The sequence below is a fragment of the Pristiophorus japonicus genome, chromosome 2 (genome assembly GCF_044704955.1).
Source record: "Pristiophorus japonicus isolate sPriJap1 chromosome 2, sPriJap1.hap1, whole genome shotgun sequence".
Classification (NCBI taxonomy): Eukaryota; Metazoa; Chordata; class Chondrichthyes; family Pristiophoridae; genus Pristiophorus; species Pristiophorus japonicus.
The window spans coordinates 69,254,064-69,278,799 of NC_091978.1; the positions used below are offsets into that span (position 1 = coordinate 69,254,064).

The 24,736-nt window shown below is 45.8% G+C and overlaps 1 protein-coding gene across 1 annotated transcript in view; it reads left to right on the forward strand.

Annotated features, from left to right (window-relative positions):
* Positions 1-1,721: 1,721 nt before the first annotated feature.
* grp (gastrin-releasing peptide) overlaps positions 1,722-24,736 on the forward strand; it is a 38,805-nt gene continuing 15,790 nt past the window's right edge. Inside the window, exons 1-2 of the mRNA XM_070862296.1 lie at positions 1,722-1,958; positions 15,537-15,784. Coding sequence (XP_070718397.1) covers positions 1,802-1,958; positions 15,537-15,784 — 405 coding nt within the window. The 5' untranslated portion in view covers positions 1,722-1,801. The remainder of the gene's footprint in view (positions 1,959-15,536; positions 15,785-24,736) is intronic.

Here is a 24,736-nt window from a genome sequence, read left to right on the forward strand (position 1 = left end):
ATGCTGAAAAAACACAGTAGGTCAGTCAGGATCTGAAGGGGAAATTGGGTTGACCATTTAGGTGGGGCCAGCTCTGATAAACGGGTCCATCCTCAAACATCAATCCTTCTCTCTTTGGGCTGCGGTTGTGTATTTTTACCATTCACTGCTTTTGTTGTAGGGAATAGTTTACTCTGGGAGTTAATGCAAGATACGATGATTTAGGAGTGAATTTAGAACAACTGAATCATCCAGACAGGTAAATCGGGAAAGCTGTGAATTGTAATCCCGCCCTTAAAACAAGAGGGACACATTACAAAACACTAGAAAATAGTAAAGTACAAAGAATCCCCGGATATTTGTGAACGCGCAAGTTACCGACAGTGTGTCGGGAAAGTGACACTTTAAGAGTTAAAGCACAATTTTGAAAGGATTGGTTTGCATACTTTTGATAGGATTCAATGGTTGTTCAGATGCTATAATACCACTGCTTTCACTTGCAGATTGACTTCCGAAAATTCTTACTCTATTAATAAGCATGGTTTGTGTGTAAAACTATTAATATTTATCCCCCTGGATTCGTCAATAACGCGGACATTTACCTACAAAGGGAACTCTCACATTATCTGTTCTGACGAAGGGTCATCGACCCGAAACGTTAACTCGGTTTCTCTCCACAGATGCTGCCTAACCCGCTGAGATTTCCAGCATTTTCTGTTTTTAATTTCAGATTCCAGCATCCGCAGTATTTTGCTTTCATCGCACATTATCTGGGCTGACTGGGCCACAAAACATCAGTACAATGCGACTGAAAGAACAATGGCAACTAGGGGAATAGTGCTTGAAAAACAACAACTTAGAAACAAGCAGTGGGGTGAGCAAATAATGAGGAAAGGAAGTGGAGTTCATGAAAAAAACACACACAAGAGAAAGGCGAACAGAGTTTAAAGAGCGAGCAAGGCATTGGGAGATGGGGTAGATGTGAGAAAACTCAGGTGTAAATAAAACAGAAATAAAGCAAAGAATGAAGGGACATTAACAGACCAAGTGATTTTAAAGGTTTGGAAGTCCCACAGGGTGTGATTTATAGTGGCATGGCAGGGCATTCGGCTTTGTTTGGTTTTCGCTGCAGGTGTTGGTAAATTGCAAATCTCTAGCCATAACTTATCGAGGTAAATAAACCGCGAATGACCCAGGATTCGCTAGCAACACAGTCTTTAGAAGGTGGGTGAAGGGGTGGGCTGTGTCACTAGCAATCTGAAAGAGACACACGCTGTTTTTGTACAACAACTCGCCGCTTAATAAGGATCTGTTAACACCATTATACGCAAAGCTGTCAGCGAAAAGGTTGACAGGCGAAGACAGTTGTTTACTATGGATTTAATAAAGGGCATTGAAACAAAAATATACGAAGCACTTGTATGTTTCCATTGAGTCCTTTCACCGCAGTGGAAAATCTCGATCAATTTGCAAAAATTAAAAAAAAATTGTATCTCCTGTGGAAGTATGATGCCAACGTATCCGGTGTTTGGGCGATACAACTCACAATAAATCACTCCAAAATAGAGATGGGTGATAACGTAACCCTTGATTTATACTACACAAAAAATTCACGTAAGCGATCGTCAGCTAGTTTAATTTTGTCAGCTAGCCGCGACTTCGTCATGGTTTCTTATAAATTCCGCTCACAGCTGAAGGGAGGCAGAGATCATCTATTGTAAGTGAAGAGTGGGGGGGAAAGGAAGCTCCTTGTGAATCACTCCGGACGGTGCAGTTTCAGATTAGGAGAGAGAGAAGGAGATTCGTGCGTTATCAGAGTGAGATGGGGGCTGAATTTATTTTATGGAAACACCGTTTGCTTTTTTCTCTGATAGTTTTAAGTATTACAAGTTCTAAGGTCCACTATGGACTCGCAGCTCCTGTTCAAAACCAAGACAATTTGTCCAAGATGTTCCCCAGGGGCAGTCACTGGGCAGTGGGTGAGTATCCGCTTCGTAAGATGTAAATGTCCGCGTGGAAATGTACTCGATTCTAGAAATTAACTCGCCCAGTCAAGAGACAGACAGACATTGAGTTCCCTTATTTGTTGTCTTTTCTTAAACCAGACTGTTTTATATTTCACCAGTCGTTGATTTTAAATCCCTTTCCCCTTGAATGCGGGGCTAGGTAACTGATTATAGGATACCATGTATTTGCTCCTCCCCCCTCTCAGATGTCGCTGGGTCGGACTCGGCACCTACAAAGCTTTGTTGTTGAAAATGTATTTTATTTCAGTACAGGCGGGCGGCGCTTTATTCCGCGTGTGCTCATTTGTTTGTGTGTTGTCTCTAATATGGTACAACTTTGTCCCCCTTTGTATCCTCGTAAGCAATTTTACCGCCTCGTCGATTGTTTGCGGTGCTTTGTAATAAATTTGGAGCCCGATTGACTCACTCGTACAGGAATGTTTAACCGAACGATTCTTATGCACTAATTTTTCAAACAAGCGGAAAGGATTAGGGTGAATATTGAAACTAAGTGATGTCGTTAATGGCAGGTTTAACAGGGCCACAATAAAGGAAACTTGCAAAACGCACCCCAAGGACCTCAGGATTCAGCAGGTCGAACAGTCGTGTGATCTGTCCGGTCTAACCTGTTACACAGCGGGCAATGCTATATTTCACCTCCTTTTCTCACAGCTTGGTCTAATTTGCTATGGAACTGAAGGATTTGTCCTTCCCTTCAGATATAATGATGAAAGCACACAGCAAGAAAAAGAGAGTACAATCCAGAGTAAAATTAAAGCCACAGTTTCCTTTAGATGAACAGCCTCTCGTTACTGTACCCTTCAAATGTCTACACCTCTCTAGAATTCGGCACTTCAGTTGCTGTTAGGATTTTCAACATTCCCTTTTGCCGTTGCTCCCCCCCCCCCCCCACCCCATAGCGCCTTTAATATAGTACAGCATCCCAATGCGCTTTGTCAGACAGTATAATGGTAATTTCAGTGTTTGTGTGAAACGAGAACAAGGGATAGATGAACAAGGGATCTGACGAAAGGTCATCGACCGAAACGTTACCTCTGCTTTCTCTCCACAGATGCTGCCTGACCTGATGAGATTTCCTGCATTTTCTGTTTTTATTCCAGATTCCAGCATCCGCAGTATTTTACTTTTGTCAGTGACCAGAAAACGCATACTAAGTTATTGTATAATTAATTGAAAAGTAGCATACCTTTACCCAAGTAACGTAGGATTTGCTCGTGAGACAACTGAATCCAACCACCGCCCGCATGTCAACACACTCAGCAATAATATTTTAATTAATTATCCGTGTAAAAGTATATAAAAAGCGTTACTTTTTCAATTTCCTGTATTCATGCCAAATTTCCCAACCTTAAATTGCTGTCAACAGAATAGTTCGGACTCTTATAAACGTGCAGTTGATACAATTCTGCTTTATTGGTCACATGAATTACCCATGATATTTTGCACATTATCACATCTGATTTTTACGTAACGCTAAAGAACGCAGCAGTTGCATCCCACTGCTAGTTTGTTTAGTGATCATCTTGCGCCACCTTTTGTTAATGTTTGTAATAACAGATCAATCTGTGAATTACAATGAGAGGGTTACAGGTTCCGTCAACAGCGCCTTTGGGGTCGGGTGCAGTTGTATTAGAAATAAATACTTAAATTTATATAGCGCCTTTCACGACGATCGGACGTCTCAAAGCGCTTTACAGCCAATTAATACTTTTGAAGAGTGGTCACTGTTGTAATGTGGGAAACGCACAGCCAATTTGCACAAAGTAACTCCCAGAAACAGCAAGTGATAATGACCAAATAATCTGTTTTTGTTATGTTGGTTGAGGGATTAATATTCGACTGACTATTTGTACTGTGCTTTCGCCCCTGATCCTCCCGCCCCGTCGAGTCCCCGCCCCCGGGAAAAGGGATGGAGTATAAAAGCAGGGAAGTCTTGCTACAGCTATACAGGATATTGGTGAGGCCACATCTGGAATACTGTGTGCAAATTTGGTTTCCATATTTTCAAAAGGATAAGTTTGCTTTGGAGGCAGTTCAGAGAAGGTTCACTAGGTTGAGTCCGGGGATGAGAGGGTTGACTTATGAGGAAAGGTTGAGTAGGTTGGGCCTCTGTTCATTGTAATTCAGAAGAATGAGAGATGATCTTATCGAAACGTATAAGATTATGAGGGGGCTTGACAAGGTGGATGCAGAGAGGATGTTTCCACTTATAAGGGAGACTAGAACTAGAGTGCATGATCTTAGAATAAGGGGCCGCCCATTTAAAAGTGAGATGAGGAGAAATTTCTTCTCTCAGAGGGTTGTAAATCTGTGGAATTCGCTCCCTCAGAGAGCTGTGGAAGCTGGGACATTGAATAAATTTAAGACAGAAATAGACAGTTTCTTAAACAATAAGGGGATAAGGGGTTATGGGGAGTGGGCAAGGAAGTGGACCTGAGTCCATGATCGGATCAGCCATGATCTTATTAAATGGCGGAGTATGCTCGAGGTGCTATATTGTCTACTCCTGCTCCTATTTCTGATGTTCTTATGTTCTTATGATCCTCCCAACCGGTCGAGTCTCCGCCCCCGATCCTCCCGCAAGAACCGGAAGTGCGGCCCCGAACCTGAATCATTCCAACCAAGTTGCCCGCTGAGCCCCTCACCGAGCAGCCCCGAGCCTGGACATAATACCCCTGTTTCTGGAGATAATTCACATGTGTCTGGAGATAATTCCCCTGTGTCTGGAGATAATTCCCCTGTGTCTGGAGATAATTCCCCAGTTTCTGGAGATAATTCCCCTGTTTCTGGAGCTCTTATTTCCCTGGTGATTTAGTGGCCCTGTCCTGAGCGGCCCCGAGCTCCCCGCTGGGCCACCGAGCCCTGAGCCGGGGGAATGCAGCGAGCAGAGAGAGCGGGCGGGTGACCGGGTGCAGGGGGGGAGAGAGAGAGAGCTTGGTTGGGGGAGTGAAAAGCGAGAGCCTGTTTTTTTTTGGGCGGGGGGGGGGGAAGAGAGAGCCTGTTTGGGGAGCAGGAGAGAGAGAACCTGTTTGGGGGAGGGGAGAGGGAGCCTGTTTTGGGGTGGGGTAGAGAGAGAGTGCCTGTTTGTGGGGAGGGTATGGAGGGCCTGTTTTAGGGGGGGTGGGGAGAGAGAGCCTGTTTGGGGGGGGGAGAGAGAGAGAGAACCTGTTTGGGGGGGGAGTGAGCCAGTTTGCGGGGGGAGAGAGAGCCTGTTGGTGGGGGGGAGAGAGGGAACCTGTTTGGTGGAGGGGAGAAAGAGCCTGTTTGGGGGGGGAGGCAGTGGAGGGGGGTGGAGAGAGAGAGCCTGGTTGGGAGGGGAGGGGCAAGAGAGAGACGGGGTGGGGGGAGCGGAGGGGGGGAGAGGGAACTCAGGGAAGAAAAATCACGTTCTTCCAACCCCCTTTACACCCACACCCGATATCGTGGAGTGGATGAAATCCAGAAGTCACAATACTGACACTTCATACCCCAAAACCCTGTTATTCAATCCACACACAATGCCCCATCTATGGCAGCGGGGGGGGGGGGGGGAGGGGGGGAGTAAGGCCATGCACGCGCTTGGGTAAGGGACTTAGGCTGGGGGAGGGATGTACTTGCATTGGGGGTAATGGACTTCAGCTAGGGGAGGCAGCACTTGCGCTGGGGGTCAAGGGACTTTGGCCGGGGGAGGGATGCACTTGCGCTGGGGTAAGAGACTTCAGCTGGCACTTGGTGGCTTCTGGGGAGATCTATCCTCTGTAGCTTCTGGAAGTCAAAGTGGATTGAGTTACAATTTGCAAAGTCATTGAGAACGTGGGCTGGGCGGTTCCAGTTACACATTCCAGAGAAACCTTAGGATGTGGCTTATCCTTCAAGGGGACCAATCAGAGAGAAGGGGTGGCCATTTTTATAGTACAAATAATAATGTCTATAAATATTGGCCAGGGCACCAGGGATAACTCCCCTGCTCTTCTTCGAAATAGTGCCATGGGATCTTCTACATCTCATCCAAAAGACGGCAACTCCGACAGTGCAGCACTCCCTCAGCATTGCATTGGAGTGTCAACCTAGGTTTATGTGCTCAAGTCCTTTTATTAGGTGCAGCCTCGACCGCAGAAGAGCACCTCCACTGAGCTTATTTTCCTATTTCTCAAAAAAGCTAGTCTGTAGGTTTTCTCAGTGAAATTGTGAATTGTGCCTAATTAGGAGTATTTCTGTGTTATTGCCCATGTCCTAGGATGACTGGATTAAGGCAGCACAAATTTACTGTGCATAAAATTTGGCTTTCCTATACTTTTTGGTGCAGTTCTTAATATTGTATTATTTATACCCTCAACTAATATCACCAAAACAGATTAGTTGGACATTTATCTCTCTGCTATATACAATATGGCTGCCATGTTTATCTACATAACAGCAGTGATTACATTTCAAAAGTAATTCATTGGCTGTGAAATGCTTTGGGAGTACCTGAAGATGTGAAAGGCGCTTTATAAATGCAAGTTCTTTATACAATCCAATTGAGCAGAGGGGGAACCCATTCCAGCCCTCCACAGACACTTTGAACAAAGAGGTGGCAGTACTGTCAACCAATGAACACTTTGTTCCACTGGTACCTCTTCCATATGTTATCTTGATTGATTGATGGAAACTTTACAATGGTATTCAGCACTTGTATTTGGACTGCATTTGTTTGACTCCAACCATGTGGTAGAACTGCTGGACTAATGCCATTCTGTTCCAGATCAAAATAGATACAGCACTGTGTGAGTGCTTGTCAGTACTGAACTTTTGTAATGGCTTTGGAACTCCAAGATAGGCATCAAGGATCACAAAAATTGGTAGTGCAAGTTCACACCTCACTGTAAAGGGCTACCTAACAACTGATCCGCCGCATACATCAACCTTTAATGGGAAACCTAATATTGAGGGTTTCCAGCTGGCTGCTTGTAACTAGAAAAAATGGTAATCTTTCCTCACAGGTAGAAGAATGAGTGAAATATGAATCAGGAATTCTGTGAATTATAAATAAAAAGAGAAAATGCTGGATATCTGCAGCAGGCCATTCTGATGAAGGGTTACACTGATAAAGGGGGAGAAATTCGGCTGCTCAGAGCCCCCTGTTAGCTCCGGAAGGAGAGCTAATGGGGCGATAAGGGGTTCGTGACCGGGCACGGCAAATGCAGCGAAACCCACGAACTTCAGTGTCGGTTTAGCGCTGGCACTAACACTTACCGCCTCGGCATTTAGCGCCTCGCAGATCATGACAATATTAAGTGGGTAGCACCCTGTTACTGCCCCGGATGTGAAATTGCCTCCCGCTCCCTGCTGTATCACTGGGCATGAACAACGGCAGGAAGAGGAGGCATTGTCAACTCGACTGGCTGCTTGGGGATCGCTAATGAAAGAGAATGGTTTTCAGGTAGTCCAACATTTATTATTTGTACTAGTCTGGTGCCTACTCAAAGTTTTTGATGTTTCTTTGCTGCAAACACTTTGTTGCGCAGTCGCGCAGGTCGCCTTGCAATGCAGAACTGCCGACAGGTAGGTTGTGCAACATCATTGGCCCTTCCCTTTAAGTGAGGAAAGCAGCCTCTGATGCCGTGAGCAATGCACTGCAAATTGTTCAGCGTCTGCCGCTACCGCTCCCCTTTTGGACGTTAGCGCCCTAAGAGAAGTGGTTAGCGCTTGATTTAGTGCTCCACTTCCGTCTTGGAGTGCTGAAGCTGAATTTCCCGGAAGGAGAGAAGCATTAGCGCCTTGCGCTACTTTTTCTGCTTTTCAAAAGTTAGCGCCCCAACATTTCCTTTAATGCCGATTGACCCGCTATGCATTCAAAGGCACAAGAATTGAGTTATTTAATGTGTTACATATTGGAGATGTGTTTTACATTGTTCATCTTCAATAAGTTGCCTTTTGGGTGTTTGGGATACTTTCGGTAGCTTTTTCTTAGTGGATCTTTGCTAGGAATTGTGTAATTAAGATCCTAAAATTGTAAAACTGTTGCATTCTGTCCTGCATTTGTATATGATGGAGTGATATATGGTTAGGATTTTAAAAAAATTCTTCCCCCCTTCTTGAACTGCTGCAGGCCATGTGGTGAAGCTACTCCAAAAGTGCTGTAAGGAAGGGAGTTCTTGGATTTTGACCCAGTGATGAGGAAGGAATGGTGATATATTTCCTAGTCAGGATGGTGTGTGACTTGGAGGGGAACTTGGAGGTGGTGGCATTCCCATGCGCCTGTTGTCCTTGTCCTTCTAGGTGGTAGAGGTCACGTGTTTGGGAGGTGTTGTCGACGAAGCCTTGGCAAGTTGCTGCAGTGCATCTTGTTGATGGGACACACTGCAATCACGGTGAAAGTTTATGGTGGTGGGTGAGTTGCCAATCAAGCAGGCTGCTTTGTCCTGGATGGTATCGAAATTCTTGAGTATTGTTGGAGCTGCACTCATCCAGGCGAGTGCTTCATCACACTCCTGACTTGTGCCTTGTAGATGGTGGAAAGGCTTTGGGGAGACAGGAGGTGAGACACTCGTTGCAGAATACCCAGTCTCTGACCTGTTCCTGTTCCTCAGCATTTAGGAAGGATAGACAGAAAGGAAAAGGAGGCAGGGTGGCATTGCTGGTTAAAGAGGAATTTAATGCAATAGTAAGGAGGGACATTAGCCTGGATGATGTGGAATTGGTATGGGTGGAGCTGTGGAATTCCAAAGGACAGAAAACGCTAGTGGGAGTTGTGTACAGACCACCAAACAGTAGTAGTGAGGTTGGGGACAGCATCAAACAAGAAATAAGGTATGTGTGCAATAAAGATACAGCAGTTATCATGGGCGACTTTAATCTACATATTGATTGGGCTAACCAAACTGGTAGCAATGTGGTGGAGGAGGATTTCCTGGAGTGTATTAGGGATGGATTTCTCAACCACTATGTTGAACCAACTAGAGAGCTGGCCATCCTAGACTGGGTGATGTGTAATGAGAAGGTACTAATTAGCAATCTTGTTGTGTGAAGCCCCTTGGGGAAGAGTGACCATAATATGGTAGAATTCTTTATTAAGATGGAGAGTGACACAGTTAATTCATAAACTAGGATCCTGAACTTAAGGAAAGGTAACTTCGACGGTATGAGGCGTGAATTAGCTAGAATAGACTGGCAAAGGATACTTAAAGGGTTGACGGTGGATAAGCAATGGCAAACATTTAAAGATCACATGGATGAACTTCAGCAATTGTACATCCCTGTCTGGAGTAAAAATAAAATGGGGAAGATGGCTCAACCATGGCTAACAAGGGAAATTAAGCATAGTGCTAAAGCCAAGGAAGAGGCATATAATTTGGCTAGAAAAAGCAACAAACCTGAGTTCTGGGAGAAATTCAGAATTCAACAGAGGAAGACTAAGGGTTGAATTAAGAGGGGGGAAATAGAGTACGAGAGGAAGCTTGCAGTGAACAGAAAAACTGACTGCAAAAGCTTCGATAAATATGTGAAGTGAAAAAGATTAGTGAAGACAAACGTAGGTCTCTTGCAGTCAGGATCAGGTGAATTTATAATGGGGAACAAAGAAATGGCAGGCCAATTGAACAAATACTTTGGTTTTGTCTTCACGAAGTACGAGGGGACAGTAGGTCGAGTGAGAAGGAGGAACTGAAGGATATCCTTATTAGGCGGGAAATTGTATTAGGGAAATTGATGGGATTAAAGGCCGATAAATCCCCGGGGCCTGATAGTCTGAATCCCAGAGTACGTAAGGAAGTGGCCCTAGAAATAGTGGATGCATTGGTGATCATTTTCCAACAGTCTATCGACTCTGGATCGGTTCCTATGGACTGGAGGGTAGCTAACGTAAAACCACTTTTTTAAAAAGGAGGGAGAGAGAAAACGGGTAATTATGGACCAGTTAGCCTGACATCAGTAATGGGGAAAATGTTGGAATCAATCATTAAGGATGAAATAGCAGCACATTTGGAAAGCAGTGATAGGATCGGACCAAGTCAGCATGGATTTATGAAAGGGAAATCATGCTTGACGAATCTTCTGGAATTTTTTGAGGATGTAACTAGCAGAGTGGACAAGGGAGAACCAGTGGATGTGGTGTATTTGGACTTTCAAAAGGCTTTTGACAAGGTCCTGCACAAGAGATTGGTTTGCAAAATCAAAGCGCATGGTATTGGGGGGTAATGTATTGACGTGGATAGAGAACTGGTTGGCAGACAGGAAGCAGAGAGTCGGGATAAACGGGTCCTTTTCAGAATGGCAGACAGTGACTAGTGGAGTGCCGCAGGGCTCAGTGCTGGGACTCCAGCTCTTTACAATATACATGAAAGATTTAGATGAATGAATTGAGTGTAATATCTCCAAGTTTGCGGATGACACTAAACTGGGTGGCAGTGTGAGCTGTGAGGAGGACGCTAAGAGGCTGCAGGGTGACTTGGACAGGTTAGGTGAGTGGGCAAATACATGGCAGATGCAGTATAATGTGGATAAATGTGAGATTATCCATTTTGGGGGCAAAAACATGAAGGTAGAATTTTATCTGGATGGCGGCAGATTAGGAAAAGGGGAGGTGCAACGAGACCTGGATGTCATGGTTCATCAGTCATTGAAAGTGGCCATGCAGGTACAGCAGGTGGTGAAGAAGGCAAATGTATGTTGGCATTCATAGCTAGGGGATTTGAGTATAGGAGCAGGGAGGTCTTACTGCAGTTGTACAGGGCCTTAGTGAGGCCTCACCTGGAATATCGTGTACCGTTTTGGTCTCCTAATCTGAGGAAAGGCGTTTTTGTTATTGAGTGAGTGCAGCGAAGGTTCACCAGACTGATTCCAGGGATGGCTGGACTGACATATGAGGAGAGACTGGATCAACTGGGCCTTTATTCACTGGAGTTTAGAAGGATGAGAGGGGATCTCATAGAAACGTATAAGATTCTGATGGGACTGGACAGGTTAGATGCGGGAAGAATGTTCCCGATGTTGGGGAAGTCCAGAACCAGGGGACATAGTCTTAGGATAAGGGGTAGGCCATTTAGGACTGATACGAGGAGAAACTTCTTCATTCAGAGAGTTGTTAACCTATGGAATTCCCTGCGGCAAAGAGTTGTTGATGCCAGTTTGTTGGATATTATGAACATAAGAATTAGGAACAGGAGTAGGCCATCTAGCCCCTTGAGCCTGCTCCACCATTCAACAAGATCATGGCTGATCTGGCCGTGGACTCAGCTCCACGTACCCGCCCGCTCCCCATAACCTTTAATTCCCTTATTGGTTAAAAATCTATCTATCTGTGATTTGAATACATTCAATGAGCCAACCTCAACTGCTTCCTTGGGCAGAGAATTCCACAGATTCACAACCCTCTGGGAGAAGAAATTCCTTCTCAACTCAGTTTTAAATTGGCTCCCCCGTATTTTGAGGCTGTGCCCCCTAGTTCTAGTCTCCCCTACCAGTGGAAACAACCTCTCTGCCTCTATAGAAACATAGAAACATAGAAAATAGGTGCAGGAGTAGGCCATTCGGCCCTTCTAGCCTGCACCGCCATTCAATGAGTTCATGGCTGAACATTCAACTTCAGTACCCCATTCCTGCTTTCTCGCCATACCCCTTGATCCCCCTAGCAGTAAGGATCTCATCTAACTCCTTTTTGAATATATTTAGTGAATTGGCCTCAACAACTTTCTGTGGTAGAGAATTCCACAGGTTCACCACTCTCTGGGTGAAGAAGTTCCTCCGCATCTCGGTCCTAAATGGCTTACCCCTTATCCTTAGACTGTGACCCCTGGTTCTGGACTTCCCCAACATTGGGAACATTCTTCCTGCATCTAACCTGTCTAACCCCGTCAGAATTTTATATGTTTCTATGAGGTCCCCTCTCATTCTTCTGAACTCCAGTGAATACAAGCCCAGTTGATCCAGTCTTTCTTGATAGGTCAGTCCCGCCATCCCGGGAATCAGTCTGGTGAACCTTCGCTGCACTCCCTCAATAGCAAGAATGTCCTTCCTCAGGTTAGGAGACCAAAACTGTACACAATACTCCAGGTGTGGCCTCACCAATGCCCTGTACAACTGTAGCAACACCTCCCTGCCCCTGTACTCAAATCCCCTTGCTATGAAGGCCAACATGCCATTTGCTTTCTTAACCGCCTGCTGCACCTGCATGCCAACCTTCAATGACTGATGTACCATGACACCCAGGTCTCTTTGCACCTCCCCTTTTCCTAATCTGTCACCATTCAGATAATAGTCTGTCTCTCTGTTTTTACCACCAAAGTGGATAACCTCACATTTATCCACATTATACTTCATCTGCCATGCATTTGCCCACTCACCTAACCTATCCAAGTCGCTCTGCAGCCTCACAGCATCCTCCTCGCAGCTCACACTGCCACCCAACTTAGTGTCATCCGCAAATTTGGAGATACTATATTTAATCCCCTCATCTAAATCATTAATGTACAGTGTAAACAGCTGGGGCCCCAGCACAGAACCTTGCGGTACCCCACTAGTCACTGCCTGCCATTCTGAAAAGTACCCATTTACTCCTACTCTTTGCTTCCTGTCTGACAACCAGTTCTCAATCCATGTCAGTACACTACCCCCAATCCCATGTGCTCTAACTTTGCACATCAATCTCTTGTGTGGGACCTTGTCGAACGCCTTCTGAAAGTCCAAATATACCACATCAACTGGTTCTCCCTTATCCACTCTACTGGAAACATCCTCAAAAAATTCCAGAAGATTTGTCAAGCATGATTTCCCTTTCACAAATCCATGCTGACTTGGACCTATCATGTCACCTCTTTCCAAATGCACTGCTATGACATCCTTAATAATTGATTCCATCATTTTACCCACTACCGATGTCAGGCTGACCGGTCTATAATTCCCTGTTTTCTCTCTCCCTCCTTTTTTAAAAAGTGGGGTTACATTGGCTACCCTCCACTCCATAGGAACTGATCCAGAGTCAATGGAATGTTGGAAAATGACTGTCAACGCATCCACTATTTCCAAGGCCACCTCCTTAAGTACTCTGGGATGCAGTCCATCAGGCCCTGGGGATTTATCGGCCTTCAATCCCATCAATTTCCCCAACACAATTTCCCGGCTAATAAGGATTTCCCTCAGTTCCTCCTCACTAGACCCCCCGCCCCCTTTTATAACCGGAAGGTTGTTCGTGTCCTCCTTCGTGAATACCGAACCAAAGTACTTGTTCAATTGGTCCGCCATTTCTTTGTTCCCCGTTATGACTTCCCCTGATTCTGACTGCAGGGGACCTACATTTGTCTTTACTAACCTTTTTCTCTTTACATATCTATAGAAACTTTTGCAATCCGTCTTAATGTTCCCTGCAAGCTTCTTCTCATACTCCATTTTCCCTGCCCTAATCAAACCCTTTGTCCTCCTCTGCTGAGTTCTAAATTTCTCCCAGTCCCCAGGTTCGCTGCTATCTTGTCTATCCCTTTCATTATTTTAAATGTTTCTATAAGATCACCCCTCATCCTTCTGAACTCCAACAAGTAAAGACCAGTCTACTCAATCTATCATCATAAGGTAACCCCCTCATCTCCGGAATCAGCCTAGTGAATCGTCTCTGTACCCCCTCCAAAGCTAGTATATCCTTCCTTAAGTAAGGTGACCAAAACTGCACGCAGTACTCCAGGTTCGGCATCACCAATACCCTGTACAGTTGCAGCATGACCTCCCTGCTTTTATACTCCATCCCTCTCGCAATGAAGGCCAACATTCCATTCACCTTCCTGATTACCTGCTGCACCTGCAAACTAACTTTTTGGGATTCATGCACAAGGACCCCCAGGTCCCTCTGCACCGCAGCATGTTGTAATTTCTCCCCATTCAAATAATATTCCCTTTTACTGTTTTTTTTCCCCAAGGTGGATGACCTCACATTTTCCGACATTGTATTCCATCTGCCAAACCTTAGCCCATTCGCTTAACCTATCTAAATCTCTTTGCAGCCTCTCTGTGTCCTCTACACAACCCGCTTTCCCACTAATCTTTGTGGCATCTGCAAATTTTGTTACACTACACTCTGTCCCCTCTTCCAGGTCATCTATGTATATTGTAAACAGTTGTGGTCCCAGCACCGATCCCTGTGGCACACCACTAACCACCGATTTCCAACCCGAAAAGGACCCATTTATCCCGACTCTCTGCTTTCTGTTAGCCAGCCAATTCTCGATCCATGCTAATACATTTCCTCTGACTCCGCGTACCTTTATCTTCTGCAGTAACCTTTTGTGTGGCACCTTATCGAATGCCTTTTGGAAATCTAAATACACCACATCCATCGGTACACCTCTATCCACCATGCTCGTTATATCCTCAAAGAATTCCAGTAAATTAGTTAAACATGATTTCCCCTTCATGAATCCATGTTGCGTCTGCTTGATTGCACTATTCCTATCTAGATGTCCCGCTATTTCTTCCTTAATGATAGCTTCAAGCATTTTCCCCACTACAGATGTTAAACTAACCGGCCTATAGTTACCTGCCTTTTGTCTGCCCCCTTTTTTAAACAGAGGCGTTATATTAGCTGCTTTCCAATCCGATGGTACCTCCTCAGAGTCCAGAGAATTTTGGTAGATTATAATGAATGCATCTGCTATAACTTTCGCCATCTCTTTTAATACCCTGGGATGCATTTCATCAGGACCAGGGGACTTGTCTACCTTGAGTCCCATTACCTTGTCCAGCACTACCCCCCTAGTGATAGTTATTATCTCAAGGTCCTCCCTTCCCACCTTCCTGTGACTAGCAATTTTTGGCTTGGTTTTTGTGTCTTCCACTGTGAAGACCGAAGCAAAATAATTGTTTAAGCTCTCAGCCATTTCCACATTTCCCATTATTAAATCCCCCTTCTCATCTTCTAAGGGACCAACATTTACTTTAGTCACTCTTTTCCATTTTATATATCGGTAAAAGCTTTTACTAAATATATTCAAGAGGGAGTTAGATATGGCCCTTATGGCTAAGGGGATCAAGGAGTATGGAGAGAAAGCAGGAAAGGGGTACTGAGGGAATGATCAGCCATGATCTTATTGAATGGCAGTGCAGGCTCGAAGGGCTGAATGGCGTACTCCTGCATCTATTTTCTATGTTTCTAGCCACTTTATTTATATGGCTGTTCCAGTTACGTTTCTGGTCAATAGTGACCCCCAGAATGTTGATGGTGGGGTTTTGGTATCCTCTTGGTGGGGCAGGAAAATGGCTGCAAGAGGCCTCAATAGTTGTGATCAACTGAAAAGGCTACCCACCATAAGAAACCTGGCTGCCAGAAATGTATTTTTTGGCACTAAACATGGCTTGAATGAAGATAATTGGAAATTCATTGTGTAATATATTCCCATTATTTGCATCTAATTTTAGTATGCCATCCATATTAGTGCAGACATATTCTATGTCCCCTATCGCTTCTGGTGAAAGATCCTGGAAAGGGTTGCAGAGAACCAGTGAAGCCAGAGTAACTCTAGTAAATTCCTGCCTATAATGCTGATATGTTGCTGTAATTTTAGTGTAAATCTCCTTGTTTTTTTATAGGTCATTTGATGGGGAAAAAAAGCATTGATGATGCCCTTTATGGCTACGCCAACAGTAACAATATGGTATATCCAGTTCTATCTGAAAATGCTAAGCAGCCAGAAGATAACCTGCAATGGGCTGAGATGGCCAAGAATTTCTTAAGTTTGTGGGAAGGAACGACATCCAGAAAGGTTCAGCAAACAAGGGAAGACTTTCCAGTATTTAACAAGAAGCCATGGCAGACAACTGACGACAACTTTAAAGAGGCAAGTGTTCAAAACCCAATTAAAAAAAACCCCAGACATCTCTCCTGATGGATTCGTTGCCAAAGAGAATGGCCCAGAATTTGCAGTCAGCGGCAAGGTGACACCGCTTGCTGCTGACCTTGAAAAAAGCTGCCTACAAAGATCTAGTGATCTCTGTGGTGTAAATGTCAGCTCTCCCAACCTTAGTTTAAATATGGTGCCAAATCAAGCGAATCTCCAGCATCCAGCAACAGTGATGTCAGCAAACAGGCTAAGAAGCCAATCATATCGAGGAATTCTCATAAACAACAAACCAAGAAGTAAAATGCACAGAATATAATTTATTTTTATAAATTTTACAGAGAGCGAAAGAAAGATTGGGACATGCACATAGGATTAAGATAGAAGCTGAAATATAAATAAACTTTAAAAAGAAAAATTATGTTAAAAGCCACATAATTCTTATCATATTAATGGAAAAATTTGACATTCCACAAATATAAAATGAGTTTTGCAGGGCCAGAATGGTTGTTCAGTAGTCAAGACGCTGTTAAAAACCTAGTTACCACCCTTTCCATGAGGCTTAACTTTTTCAGGTGATGGCGAGGTTTAACAGCAATACAGTATTCCAGCGTAATGAGGATGTTTTTGCCAGGAACTGTGATTTGAATTGATTGCGGCTCTGGGTGTTCCACCACGCAACCTGCAGAGAAGCCCGCAACTTCTAGATGTCTGCATTTATCTGCACGTGCGCTGATTCTAGAAGTTGCTGTCACTTTCAGAGGCGTGACGATGGCGACGCTGACAGTTTCATCGTCATTACCACCACAAAATCTGGGCCCTTGCGTGACTGATTCATAAAGACAAGAATGTCCCAAGTTCAATCCCTGGTAGTGGTGAGTTGGGCGATCGCAGCTGTCGATAGTAGGACACAAGAATTGCATTCAGCATTCCTGAACTAGGGTAGGAAAAATCATCCAGGGGTTCTGTTCCTGATTACTGTGCAATGACTCCTGCTGGAAAGGCTATGTCAGGTGAAGAGAGGGCCTGCATGGCTATGATGTTCCTTATGTGGGAATAGCAGACCAACAAGCAATATATCGGGTCAGACATGAAGAATAGCTATTTTGGTTAAGTAGTCAAGAGTGAGCAGTGCCTATAGAAATATATGCTTCCATCAGGAAGGAAGTAGAGAAAACTGAAAGAAGAAAAACATAAATTTGACTTGGATATTGTCAAATATAATTTCAAATATAATGTGCTCTATAGCAATGGCACTTTCAGATTTATAACTATTGTGTTTAACAACAGCACCATTTATATAGTTCTTTTCATGTAAAAAGTCTCAAGATGCTTCACCAAGCCACCAAGCCATGTAAGCAGGTATTAGGACAGGGAAAGAGGTAGGTTTTAAGCAGTATCTTAAAGAAGGAGAGAGAGGAAGAGAGGCGGAAAGATTTAGGGGGGTATTCCAGAGCTTAGGGCCCAGGCAGCTGAAGACATGGCCGCCAATGGTGCAGCGATTAAAATCGGGGATGCACAAGAGGCCAGAATTGGACTCATGCAGAGATCTTGAAGGGTTATAGGGCTACAGGAGGTTAGAGATATGGAGTGGCAAGGACATATCAGATAACAACAACAACTTGTATTTATATAGTGCCTTTAACTTAGTAAAATGTCCCAAGGTGCTTCAAAGGAATATTAAGAGACAAAGCAAAAATTGACACTGAGCCAGATAAGGAGAAATTAGGGCAGGTGACCAAAGCTTGCTCAAAAAGGTATATTTTAAGGAGCGTCTTAAAGGAGGAAAGAGAAGTATAGAGGGGAGAGGTTTAGGCAGGGAATTCCAGAGCTTGGGGCCTAGGCAACAGAAGGCACGGCGACCAATGGTTGAGCGACTATAATCAGGGATGCTCAGAAGGGCAGAATTTGAGGAGCACAGTTTTCTCGGGGGAGTTGTGGGGATGAAAGAGATTACAGAGATAGGGAGGTGTGAGGCCATGTAGGGATTTGAAAAGAAGGATGAGAATTTTGAAATTGAGACATTGCTTAACGAGGAGCCAATATGCGTCAGTGACCACAGGGGTGATGGGTGAGTGGGACTTGGTGCGAGTGAGGACACGGGCAGCCAAATTTTGGATGAACTCAAGTTTACATAGGGTAGTATGTGGGAGGCCAGCCAGGAGTGCATTGGAACAGTCAAGTCTAGAGGCCACAAAGGCATGGATGAGGGTTTCAGCAGCAGATTAACGGAGACGGATGATGTTAGGGAGGTGGAAATAGGCGGTCTTAGTTATGCTACAGTTAAGTGATTGGAAGCTCATTTCAGTGTCAAATATGACACCAAGGTTGCGAATAGTGTGGTTTAGCCTCAGACAGATTTTGGGGAGATGGATGGAGTCAGTGGCTAGGGAACGGAGTTTGTGGCGGGGACCAAAAACAATGGCTTCGGTCTTCCCAATATTTAATTGGAGAAAATCTCTGCTCATCCAGAACTGGATGTCGGACAAGTAGTCTAACAATTTAGAGACCGTGAAGGGTTCAAGAGAAGTGGTGGTGAGGTAGAGCTGGATGTCATCAGCGTACATGTGGAAACTAATGTTGTGTTTTCAGATGATGTCGCCAAGGTGCAACATGTAGATAAAAATAGAGGGGGCCAAGGATAGATCCTTGGGGGATACCAGAAGGTAACGATGCGGAAGCAGGAAGGTAAGCTGTTGCAGGTAATTCTCTGGCTATGATTAGATAGGTAAGAATGGAATCTGGCTTTAGACATGAGTGGCTGCATTTGTTGGTAACTGTCTCTACTCGGAACTCCTACACGGCAAGCGAGCCCCAGGTGGGCAGAGGAAACATTTCAAGGACACCCTCAAAGCCTCCTTGATAAAGTGCAACATCCACATCGACATCTGGGAATACCTGGCCAAAAACTGCCCTAAGTGGAGGAGAAGCATCTCGTCGCTGAGAGCATGCAGAAAACAAGCGCAGGCAGCGGAAGGAGCCTGCGGCAAACCAGGCCCTCCCCCACCCCCACAACCACCCTTTCCTTCAACCACTGTCGGTCCCACCTGTGACAGAGACTGTAATTCCTCTATTGGACTGTACAATCACCTGAGAACTCACTTTGAGAGTGAAAGCAAGTCTTCCTCGATTTCTTAGGACTGCCTATGATGAACGATGATGTATCTGTTGACACACTGGCAATTATTTATCTGTTGACAAACTGGCCAGTATTTATATGGAATAGTCATAAATTGACATTATATTCTATAGCATCCACGGTCTTTTTCAGATGGTGTAGCTTCTGACAATTTCTGAGATGTTAGATTTCTGTTACTCACTCTTAAGGGAGTAGACATTGAATATGGCTGTACCTATCTCTGATCTCTGTCAGGGATTGGTACCATCCTATCCTCTGTCATCAAACTACAGTACGCGGACGACGCTTGCATCTGCGTACATTCAGAGGCTGAACTCCAAGCCATCATCAACATCTTCACCGAGGCGTACGAAAGCATGGGCCTTACACTAAACATCCGTAAGACAAAGATCCTCCACCAACCTGACCCCACCACACAACACTGCCCCCCCGGTCATCAAAATCCATGGGGCGGCCTTGGACAACACGGACCACTTTTTATACCTCGGGAGCCTACTATCAGCAAGGGCAGACATCGCCGACGAGGTCCAACACCGCCTCCAATGTGCCAGCGCAGCCTTTGGTCGCCTGAGGAAGAGAGTGTTCAAAGACCAGGCCCTCAAATCTGGCACCAAGCTTATGGTCTACAGGGCTGTAGTGCTACCCGCACTCCCGTATGGCTCAGAGATGTGGACCATATACAGTAGACACCTCAAATCGCTGGAGAAATACCACCAAGATCCTGAAAATCCCCTAGGAGGATAGACACACCAACATCAGTGTTCTCGATCAGGCCAACATCCCCAGCATCGAAGCACTGACCACACTCGACCAGCTCCATTGGGCAGGTCACATTGTCCGCATGCCCGACACAAGACACCCAAAGCAATTGCTCTACTCGGAACTCCTACTCAGCAAGTATTCCCTAGGTGGGCAGAGGAAACGTTTCAAGGACACCCTCAAAGCCTCCTTGATAAAGTGCAACATTCCCATCGACATCTAGAAATCCCTGGCCAAAGACTGCCCTAAGTGGAAGAAGAGCATCCAGGAGGGTGCTGAGCACCTCGAGTCTCGTCGCCAAGAGTATGCAGAAAACAAGCACAGGCAGCGGAAGGAGCGAGCGGCAAACCAGTCTCCCCACCCGCCCTTTCCTTCAACGACTGACTGTCCCACCTGTGACAGAGACTGTAATTCCCTTATTGGAGTACAGTCACCAGAGAACTCACTTTGAGAGTGGAAATAAGTCTTCCTCGATTTGGAGGGACTGCCTATGACCTATCCCTGAGTATGATTTATTTCAGTTGGACAGTAACACAGATAGTGTTTATTCCAAGCATGGGATGGTAAAGTTTCACAAACAAAATTTAAATTGAACACCGTTTTGGGGCAGATGTATCACTCAAGGACAAAAGATGACCCTTGACAACAGTTTACTGTCCACCATCCTTTGATGATCCAGCTGCTTGTTACATCACATTGCAAATGGTCAAGGGGGTGAACTTCCAGAGCTTCCACAGAGGCTTTCCTGCAACTTTGGCAGAAGAGCTGGGGTTTCTGTGGCTCTTTTGGTAAAGTTACAGCAGAGGAGCAGGAGAACCTCCATGGAAATTCACTCCCCAAACGTGTGTTGTTCTTATAATCAACAACTTCACTGCTACGACTGGTGTTCCATATCCAAGTCAAAGTGATTTAGACCTTGATCAGCCCAAACATATCTAATGGCGTGCAACATCCAAATTAGGCTGTTATTAATTGGAAATGATCTACACCCTGGTTTAGTCAAAGATCTGTTGCAGCATTGCCTAAAAAGTGGGATTGCATTGATACATGGAGAAAGTCAGGCAAAAGGACAGGGAAGCATAACAAAAGACCAAGTTCCAGTATGAAAAGATTCTGCCATTATCTCTCTCAAGATAGAGATCTGTTATCAGCTTAGATATCCATAATTATAAAGATTGTTGGAAGATAGTTAAATCTGACAGCCTAACTTCAGAACAATGTTAAGTTCAGAATAGCTCCATGAGACTGTGTTGTAAGCTCAAACCATTGTGACCTTAGTCTCTTTAATATAACTCCAAAGTGAGGCAGCAGCATGGTAGGCTGCCTTTTATTCCTGCTTGCTCCAGGGTATACAGGTGACCCATAGGTCTCCCACAGGTCTGCTCACCAGTGGCAAGTCTGACACATAGGTTAGGTTCACATACATAACATCACTTCCCCCCAAAGTCTTAAGTACAAGTTGTTTACAGGTTGAGGTGATCTGGTGCTCCGCGTTCCCGGGTCGATTGCCTGAGTTGAAGTCCTGGCATGGGTGAGTTGTCAGTAACATATCCTTACTATACAGTATAAATGCACATGAGGCCCATACTTGAGAGAAGGTCACTCTGTGACCAGTAACCTTTATTAGCCAGCACTGAAGTGATGAAGGGGGTGGAGCTTCCCCTTTTATACCTGAAAGTCCAGGTTAGGAGTGTCTCCCACAAGTTCACTATTTAGTGGTCAATGTTCTCACAGTGTACAACTTATACGTGGGTTACAATGACAGTTGAATACATGACATCACCTCCGCCCCAAAGTCTTATTGGGATCACAGGTTAATTCTTTCTGGTAGTTTATGCTCGCTTGTAGAGCGCCTGAGTTGGGGCTCCGGTTGTTGGGCGCTGGCCTGAGTGTCTGCTGTTTGCGGTGCCTCAGGCCTGTCCGGACTGCCTACAGTGACTGGGCTCTCCTCCGCTTGGTTCCTGTGTTCGGTCACCTGTGGAGGAGTGAACTCTACATCGTGTTCTTCCTCTGCTTCTGCTATGGGGTTGCTGAACCTCCTTTTTGTTTGATCCACGTGTTTGCAGCAGATTTGTCCATTGGTAAGTTTAACTACCAAAACCCTATTCCCCTCTTTGGCAATCACAGTGCCTGCAAGCCATTTAGGCCCTGCAGCGTAGTTGAGGACAAAGACAGGGTCATTGACATCAATACATCGCGCCCTCGCATTCCCGTCATGGTAGTCACATTGTGACTGGCACCTGCTCTCAACAATTTCTTTCATGTTGGGGTGTATAAGGGATAACCGGGTTTTGAGCATCCTTTTCATTAGTAGCTCTGCGGGTGGAACCCCTGTGAGCGAGTGTGGTCGGGATCTATTGGCCAACAGGAGGCGTGATAAGCGGCTTTGTAGGGAACCCCCTTGGATTCTGAGCATCCCCTGTTTGATTATCTGCACTGCTCGTTCCGCCTGGCCATTTGAGGCCGGCTTGAACGGTGCCATTCTGACATGGTTGATACCATTTCCTGCCATGAAGTCCTGGAATTCAATGCTTGTAAAGCACGGGCCATTGTCGCTGATCAAGACGTCCGGTAGACCATGGGTGGCAAACATTGCCCGTAGACTTTCTACCGTGGCAGAGGATGTGCTTGAATTGAGAATGTCACACTCGATCCATTTGGAGTAGGCGTCTACTACAACCAAAAATATTTTTCCCATGAAAGGACCTGCGTAGTCCACATGGATGCGTGACCATGGCTTGGCGGGCCAGGACCAGGGGCTAAGGGGGGCTTCCCTGGGCGCATTGCCCAGCTGGGCACACGTGTTGCACCTGCGAACACAAAGTTCCAGGTCTGCGTCTATCCCTGGCCACCAAACGTCTGACTTGGCAATTGCCTTCATCATGACGATGCCCGGGTGCTCATTGTGGAGTTCTCTGATGAACATCTCTTTGTCCATCTGGGGCATGACTACTCGGTTTCCCCATAGTAGGCAATCGGCCTGAATCGAGAGTTCATCCTTGCGCCTATGAAATGGTTTGAATTCCTCAGGGCATGCCCCGTACGTGCCTGCCCAGTCCACATTCAGGACACATTTCTTGACTAAAGACAGTAGCGGGTCTCTATTTGTCCAGACTTTGATCTGACGGGCTGTCACGGGTGAGCCTTCGCTTTCGAAACCATCAACAGCCATGACCATCTCAGCATCATGCTCGGTTGCCCCCTCGGTGGTGGATAGTGGGAGCCTGCTGAGTGCATCGGTGCAGTTTTCAGTGCCCGGGTTGTGCCAAATTGTGTAGTCATAGGCGGCTAAAGTGAGTGCCCACCTCTGTATGTGGGCCGATGCAGTTGCATTTCTGGCCTTGTTGTCAGCCAAAAGGGACGTTAGGGGTTTGTGATCTGTCTCCAGCTCAAATTTCCTGCCAAACAGGTACTGGTGCATTTTTTTATAGCATATACACATGCAAGCGCATCCTTTTCTACCATCCTGTAACCCCGTTCTGCGTAGGACAGACTTCTGGAGGCATAAGACTTCCGGCTGTAACTGACTCTTGGCATTAATATGCTGCAACACACACACGACTCCATATGACGACGCATTGCACATTAAAACAAGTTTCTTACATGGGTCATATAGCGTTAACAGATTGTTGGAGCAGAACAAATTGCGTGCTCTATTAAAAGCCCTTTCCTGGCTGTCCCCCCAGACCCATTCACAACCTTTGCATAGGAGCACATGTAGCAGCTCTAACAGCGTGCTCAATTTGGGAAGAAAGTTACCAAAATAGTTCAGGAGCCCCAGGAACGAACGCAACTCCGTTGTGTTACGGGGTCTGGGTGCTCTCTGGATCGCTTCTCTTTTGGACGCCATAGGTCTGATCCCGTCTGCTGCTACCCTCATCCCCAGGAATTTTACTTCTGGAGCTAGGAAGACGCACTTCGCCTTTTTCAGTTGCAGACCTACCCGGTCCAGTCTGCGTAGCACCTCCTCCAGGTTGCGGAGGTGTTCTTCAGTATCACAACCCGTGATGAGGGTGTCATCTTGAAAAACCACTGTCCTTGGAATCGACTTGAGGAGGCTTTCCATATTTCGTTGAAAGATCGCGGCGGCCGAGCGAATTTCAAACGGACATCTGCTGTACTCAAACAACCCCTTGTGTGTCGTGATGGTGGTCAGCTTCTTCGACTCACTCGCCAGCTCCTGGGTCATGAAAGCTGAGGTCAGGTCCAATTTTGAAAAAAGTTTGCCACCGGATAGCGTCGCAAAGAGGTCCTCCGCTCTCGGTAGCGGGTACTGGTCTTGGAGTGACACCCGATTGATGGTGGCCTTGTAATCACCACCTGACTGACACATCCGCCTTGAGCTCTGGCACAATCGGGCTCACCCAGTTACTGAATTCGACTGGCGAGATGATGCCTTCCCTCAGCAGGCGGTCCAATTCGCCTTCTATCTTTTCCCGCATCACGTACGGCACCGCTCTGGCCTTGTGGTGTACTGGCCTGGCGTCCGGGTTTATGTGAATCACTACCTTGGTCCCCATGAAAGTGCCAATGCCGGGTTGAAATAGTGCATTAAATTTGTCCAGGACCTGTGAGCATGATATTCGCTCCACAGAAGAAATTGCATTGACATCGCCCCATTTCCAGTTCATGACAGCAAGCCAACTCCTCCCCAGCATTGCGGGACCGTCCCCCGAGACAATCCAGAGTGGCAACCTGTTCTCCGAATCTTTGTGGGTCACAACTACCGTGGTGCTGCCTAGCACCGGAATGATCTCCTTTGTATATGTCCGTAGCTGTGCGTCAATTGGCAATAATTTTGGCCTCCTGGCCTTGGACGCCCACAACTTGTCGAACTGTTTGATACTCATCAGGGACTGGCTGGCCCCTGTGTCTAGCTCCATTGATACTGGGATGCCATTGAGGAGCACTTTCATCATTATCGGTGGTATCCTGGTGTATGAACTGTATATGTGCTCCACATGAACTCGCTGAACTTCAGCTTCCAGCGATTTCCCCCAATGTCCATTTGGCCTCATAGGTCTTACACCGTCCCCGTCCTCCTCGTACATCAA